This window comes from Penaeus vannamei, chromosome 1 (genome assembly GCF_042767895.1).
Source record: "Penaeus vannamei isolate JL-2024 chromosome 1, ASM4276789v1, whole genome shotgun sequence".
Taxonomy (NCBI): domain Eukaryota; kingdom Metazoa; phylum Arthropoda; class Malacostraca; order Decapoda; family Penaeidae; genus Penaeus; species Penaeus vannamei.
Window position 1 is genome coordinate 21,881,967 of NC_091549.1, and position 7,500 is coordinate 21,889,466.

General features: G+C 49.7%; 2 protein-coding genes across 2 annotated transcripts in view; both read right to left on the minus strand.

The window, feature by feature from the left end:
* The window catches only part of LOC113812963 (uncharacterized), an 82,047-nt gene that overhangs the window by 73,950 nt on the left and 597 nt on the right, over positions 1-7,500 (minus strand). The window lies entirely within an intron of this gene.
* Positions 1,254-1,625, minus strand: LOC138862698 (circumsporozoite protein-like). Its single transcript, XM_070125527.1, has one exon. The coding sequence runs from the start codon at positions 1,623-1,625 to the stop codon at positions 1,254-1,256; it is 372 nt and encodes a 123-aa protein (XP_069981628.1).

A 7,500-nucleotide genomic window follows, 5' to 3' on the forward strand; every position in this document is an offset into this window, starting at 1 on the left:
TCCTCACACTCTCGCACGTACTCCTCACACTCGCATCGTACTCTCACACTCGCATTGTATTTGTTAATTTCCGCATTTACTTTCTTTCACTTATGACATTTTTGTATTATTCTATTCGCATTACTCACACAAGCATTTATTTCACACTCTCGCACGCATACTACACTCAGACAAGATTTCACAGCATCGTATTTCACACTCGCATTACTCAGACGCCATGACTTCTTGACTCGCACGTACTCACATGTACTCTCACACTCGCACGTACTCACACGTACTCAGCATCACTCGCATTTACTCTCACACGACTCTCGCACTCTACTTACCACATCAGCATCTCTCACTCAAGTGCATTTCACACTCATACGCACTCTCACACTCATACGCACTCTCACACTCATACGCACTCTCACACTCATACACACTCTCACACTCATACGCACTCTCACACTCATACGCACTCTCACACTCATACGCACTCTCGCACTCATACGCACTCTCACTCGCACGCACTCCCACACTCACACGCACTCTCACACTCACATGCACTCTCACACTCACACGCACTCTCACACTCACACGCACTCTCACACTCACACGCACTCTCACACTCACACGCACTCTCACATACACACACTCGTCGCACTGCATATCATAAAAACCGAGGACGAACATGGGCGTCGGGAGATCACGGCGCGGGGCTTCCGCGAGAAGACGGGCGTGAAATCCGACATCTAAATTCGTGTAACCTCGTGGGCGTCAACGGGCGTATCGCGCCACCACGCTCCACCGGCTCTACCAAAGACTCTATCCCACGGCCTTCGGGGCTCTACTCTAACGTCTAAACACTCACGGCGTGTGCAGTTCTCTTCATACTAAAAATAAATAAATAAATAAATAAAAAGTGCCACACAGGAAAGGACTATCTCTAATGTGAGACTCCTACGAAAACTGTACAAAAAAGAGGGTACATTAGCGAAAAAAAAATCAAATAAATAAATTAGTAAAACACACACGAAGGAAAAAAAAGATAAAAAAAAATAATGTATTCTTGCCGGCCAGGAAGAAGCCTCGAGCGCACGACTAACCTGGTACACAGAGTCGCTCCATGACGGCTCTCCCAGCAGCTTGGAGGAAAATAAGAAAAAACGAGTTAATCACATACACAATGGGGGTTCTGTGCCCGGGATGCTACCCTCTCCTCTTGCTGCTGCTGCTGCTCTGCCTCTCCCTCCTCCTTTTGCTCTTGCTTATCACCTTGATTCATCACCATCGCCACCACCACCATCAGCAGCAGTATCACCATCCTCATCACCACCACCATCACCATCACCACCACCACCACCATCATCATCATCACCATCAACACCACCACCTCCTCCTCCTCCTGACCTGGACTCGCGGCAGCACCCCAGCGGCGGGCGGCCATTGTCCATCGATACTCCGCCTTTATTCCCAGCGACACTTCCGTTATCCGAGGCATCCATCTCCTCCCTCTGAACGGGCGGGTTTCGCGAAGGGCAACTCGCCTCGCGAGTGACATCTGGCGGGTACACCGTGAAACCATATGGTCCTTCCCAAAGGGGCTTAGAAACACACCGGAATTGTGCCGCAGGAACCTCCATATACCTCTACTGTTATTGCAGTGCTCGATTTCTATGCAGAAGTGCGTGGACTCACCGCGGACTCACGGAGAGAGGAAAAAGGATGTGAAAAAGCGGACTACTCAGTATGGCGTGATTGAGAAAAGCGTTAGAGGAACAGACACCCTGTCCACAGAAAAGAAAAAAATCAAGAATACGAAATGGATCCGAGAAAAAAAAAGAAACAATGAATCCCAACAATGAATAAATCCCACCAATGAAACTAGAATGAATCCAACCAATACAAGAAAGAATAAATCCCACCAATGAAAAAATTAAAGAATCCCAATAATGAAGAAAAGTCCCACTAATAAAAAAGAATGAATCTCGCCAATAAAAAAAAAATAATTCCACCAATGAAAAAAAAAGATGAATCACAAAAAAGAGAAAAAAATCCCAGAAGAAAAAGAGAGAAATCCCAGAGACGCGAGAAAGCATTCCGCCTTTCACACTCAAAACAAAATAATTTCACAAGCAATTTCTCTCCTCGGCCTCAGCAAAACAAAGTGAAGTCAGCGATGAAAAGAGGCATTCTATGGCATCTTTCAGTCTTTCTTTCACGTAAAAGCCTTCCTCCCCCCCCCCTCATGCCCCCTCACCTACCACCCCACGACCCCAAAACAAAATGATCTATCTTACCCAACTATCTACAGAACTCGGCAACAATGCCAAAATGTCATTCCCAAACACGAAATAAAATATCCGTTTACCTATCTATCTTTTATCTATCTATTTCTGTCTATCTATCCATCCATCCATCTATCCACCATAACCCATTCATCCACCCATCTCATCCAATCCTAACACCAGCCCATCCATCCAATCCTTCCACCCACCCATCCCATCCATCCGCCCACCCACTCACCCACCTCATCCAATCCTTCCACCCACCCGCCCATCCATCCATCCGCCCACCCACTCACCCACCCATCCAATCCTTCCCCCTACGCAACAACGAGCCTTCGACTTCCCTATCTAATTACCAGGATTACTCAACCTTCAAAGCATCTCGAATCCCGGGGAAGGTCGCGCGGATTAGACTCCCTTGGGCTGATTGGAGACCCACTGAACCGGCGGGGAAACGGGAAGCCAAGCGGTGTGGGGGTGGGGGTGGGGGCGGTGGGGAGGGTGGGGGGAGACAATGGGATTTTCCTTCGTGATGTAGAAAAAGGGGCTGTGGTGGTGGCAGTTGTAGTGGACGTTGTGGTGGTGGTGGTGGTTGTGATCATGACTGATGATGATGATGATGATTATGATGATGATTATGATGATGATTACGATGATGAATGATGATAAGTGGGAGGAGAAGGAGGAGGAGGAGGAGGAGGAGGAGAGGAGGAGAGAGGAGGGAGAGAGAGGAGGAGGAGGAGAAGGAGGAGGAGGAGGAGGAGGAGGAGGAGGAGGAGGAGGAGGAGGAGGAGGAGGAGGAGGAGGAGGAGAAGAAGAAGAAGAAGAAGAAGAACAAGAACAAGAACAAGAACAAGAGCAAGAACAAGATGATGACGACGACGAAGAAGAGAAAGGAGAGAGTGTAAGAAGAAGAAAAGAAAGGAGAAAGTGTAAGAAGAAGAAGAGAAAGAAGAAGGAGAGGAAGAAGAAGAAGAAGAAGAAGAAGAAGAAGAAGAAGAAGAAGAAGAAGAAGAAGAAGAAGAAGAAGAAAGAAGCAAGAAGAAAAGAAGTCCACGCAGGAAATGAAGGAAAATTGGCTATTCCTCGGAGACATAAAATATACAAAACCAATTCGAAAGGAATATAAACAAACATTCATGTTGACAACACTATTATTTTCTGACAGGGCAAAATGAGTTGGAGGGCTAGTGAGTGAGTGAGTGAGTGTGAGTGAGTGAATGAGTGAGTGTGAGTATGAGTGTGTGAGTATGAGTGTGTGAGTGTGAGTGAGTGCACGTGTGCGTGCGTGAGTGTGTGCGTTTGCGTATGCGTATCCAAGGTCTATATAAGTACTTATATAGACCTTGTGCATATGCGCGTGGGTATGTGTATGCGTTTGTGCGTGTGCGTGTGCGTGCTCGCGCCCCTACGTTTGTGTAAAATGTATAAATCCCCCCCCTTCTTCAGAATAATTCTCTACTCCCCAAGAACAGCAAAACTCGCACTGCTCATTTTCCTCTCAAAAGATGCAAGGCAATGCTCCTAAAACTTCGGTTGCCAATCGGGCTTTGGGGCAACGGAGGCGTTTCTTCCTGACATTCTTTTTCACAAACGCCTTTGGGACAAACAATATTTTTCTTTCTATCTCTCTCTCTCTCCCTCTCTCTGCTTCCCTCTCCCTTTATTTTCATCTGCCTCTTCCTCGCCCCTTTTCCCTCTTCCTCTAATTTTCCCCTGTGATTCAGTCTGCCTTTGCCTCTCTTCCTCTGTATCTTCCTCTCTCTCCCTCCTCTCTTTCCATCGCCCTCTCATTCTTCTCTTTCAACCTCCGTCTCCCTTTTCCCCTTCCTCTCCTTCTCCCTTTCTTGTCAATTTTGCTACTCTTGTTTCATCTCTATCCCTTCCTTTCCTTCACCGTTCAACCTTTATCTATTTTTCTCCGTTTTTTCACCTGCTTCCAGTTTTATCGCTTTCTTTATTATCCTCTTTCATCACTATTATCGTCATTATCTCCTTCCTACGCATCACCATCCTTCCTCCTTCCACTGTCTTCCACCCCTTGTTCCCTCTTTTATCAACCGTTTTTGTCTTCCTATCCTATCCCCTTCTCTCCCCCTAGGCATCCATCTCTCTCTCTCTCTCTCTCCTTTTTTTCTTCTTTTTACCTCTCTCTCTCTTTCCTCTGCATTCCCTTCTCTTCTGCCTCTGTCATCCCTTTCCATCCCCACTCCTACCACCTCTTCCAACCCCACCCCACCTCCCCCCTCCCACCCCACTACCTTCTCTCTCTCTCTCTCCCTCCTCCTCGTTTTCTCCTCGCCCGGCTTTCGTCCCGTTGTTAGAAGCTTGGTCAATAAAAGAACTCAAAACACGCGGCGGATTAATAAGCTGCCGAAACGCTTGTGTCAGGAGGGTCGATCATTAAGGGGAAATCAAGGCGGCAAAAGAACCTATAGGAATTAGGCAGCATTCTATGGGCCTCGATGTTAAGGAGGGAAGGGCAGGGGGAGGGGAGGGGGAGGGACAGGGGGGGAAAGAAGGGGCAAGAAGAGGGGAGGGGGAGGGACAGGGCTGGGAGGGAAAGAAGGGAGGAGGCAAGAGTAAAAGAGGAGGAGGGGGAGCGGACAGGGGGGAAATGGGGAAGCAGGCAAGAAGAGGGGAGGGAGGGGCTGGGAAGAGGGGAAGGGGAAAAGGAGGAGGAGGAATAGGGAGCGGGAGAAGAGTGGATAGGGAAGGGGAGACGGATCAGGAGAAGGGGAGAGGGAAGGGGGAGAAGGAGGAGGAGGAGGGACGAGGACAAGGGGACGATGGACGAGAGGAGGAGGGAGGAGGAGGAAGGAGAAGGAAGACGAGGACGAGGGAGGTGGTGGTGGAGGAGGAGGAGGAGGAGGAGGAGGAGGAGGGAGGAGGAGGAGGGAGGTAGGAGGAGGAGGAGGAGGAGGAGGAGGAGGAGGAGGAGGAGGGAAGGAGGGAAGGAGAAGGAAAAGGAGGATAAGGGGAGAAGATGGAGGTGGAGGAGGAGGAAATCATGGAAGTGAACGGAAGAGGAGGAGGACGAGAGGGAGAGGAAGGGGAAGAAGGAGCTGTTAGAACACGCGCGCGTCTATTAAAGTAATGTGAGGCAACAGGAACATGAGTCACGGACTTTTCCCTCACGCCCGCCTTGCATGCGACCTATTCCACACACACTCAGAACCGGTGCAACATTTTCAAAACACGATTACCGAGCCGATTGAAAATGTGACCGCAAAACAAAAGCTCACTCCCACCCCCGCCCTCCTTCCACTCTCACACACTCTCACTCTCACTCTCTCTCACTCTCTCTCTCTCTCTCTCTCACACTCTCACTCTCTCACTCTCTCACTTCACCTCACCCTCACACTTTCTCACTCTCTCACCTCTCCTTCTCACTCTCTCACTCTCTCACTCTCTCACCCTCTCACACTCTCACACTCTCACCCTCTCACCCTCTCACCCTCTCACCCTCTCACACTCTCACACTCTCACACTCTCACACTCTCACACTCTCACACTCTCACACTCTCACTCTCTCACTCTCTCACTCTCTCACTTTCAATTTCTCTCACTCTCACCCTTCTTACTCTCTCACTCTCTCACTCTCTCTCACTCTCTTACTCTCACACCCTCTCTCACCCTCTCACCCTCTCACTCTCTCACTCTCTCACTCTCACTACTCTCTCACTCTCTCACTAATGACTCTCACTTCTCTCACCCTCTCGCTCACCTCTCACTCTCTCACCCTCTCACTCTCTCCCCCTTCTCTCACCCTCTCACTCTCTCACTCTCTCACCCTCTCACTCTCTCACGCTCTCCCGCCCTCTCCCCACCCTCTCACTCTTCTCACCCCTCTCACCCTCTCACTCTCTCAATTTCTCACCTTCACTTCTCACTCTCTCACTTTCTCTCCCACCCTCTCACTCTCTCACTCTCTCACTCTCGTCACACTCTCTCACTCTCTCACTCTCTCACCCCTCCCTTCTCACTCTCTCACCCTCTCATTCTCTCACTCTCTCACTCTCTCACCCTCTCACTCTCTCACCCTCTCACTCTCTCACCCTCTCACCCTCTCACTCTCTCACCCTCTCACTCTCTCACTCTCTCACCCTCTCACTCTCTCACCCTCTCACTCTCTCACCCTCTCACTCTCTCATCCTCTCACTCTCTCACCCTCACTCATTCTCACTCTCTCACCCTCACTCACTCTCATTCTCTCACCTCTCCTTCACCTCACCCTCTCACTCTCTCACCCTCTCACCCTCTCACCCTCTCACTCTCTCACCCTCTCACACTTCTCTCACCCTCTCACTTCTCTCAACTCCCTCTCACTCTCTCACCCTCTCCACTCTCTCACTCTCTCACCTCTCACTTTCACTCCTCTCAATTTCTCACTCCTTCACCATCTCACTCTCTCACCTTCACACTCTTCACTCTCTCACCCTCTCACTCTCTCACCCTCTCACTCCTCTCACCCTCTCACCTCCTCTCACTCTCTCACTCTCACCCTCTCACCCTCACTCTCTCACCCTCTCACTCCTCTCTACTCTCCTCACTCCTCTCACTCCCTCACCTTCCTCACTCTCCTTCACTATCTCTCACTTTCACCATCTCACTTCTCACTCTCTCCTCTCTAACCTCTCCTCTCTCACTTCCCTTCACTTCACCCTTCCTCACCCTCTCACCCTCTCACCCTCTCACTCTCTCACCCTCTCACTCTCACACCCTCTCACTCTCTCACCCTCTCACTCTCTCACCCTCTCACTCTCACACCCTCTCACTCTCACACACTAGCAGATTGTATCAATATCGCGACCAACAAAAAAGAAATAAAAAAAACTCTCAAGGGTAAGCCAGATCAATGCACACTCGAACCTCAAAGCTTGTGCGGAAGGGGGGGGGGGAGGTGGGGCCCAGCAAGGTGTAAAGCCCACGCCAAAACAATCCCGACTTACGCCCTGCGACCCGGACCGACAGCATCTTCCGGAGCAACGGCGGTCGAATACCTGTGGTCGCCGACGAAAGGACAGAAGACCAGTTAATTTCTACTGGAAGCTGACACCATGTTGTTATATGCACCTAGGCCTACACTACATGGCCTAAAGAGCAAACAAGAGGGCAAATCATTAACGGATCTGGGGTGCAACTACTCTACTCTACTCTACAATCTTTTTTCCCTTAAATAATCCTATACCAAACAGACATTTGCAGATTTACTTGGCGAGGCATAGAA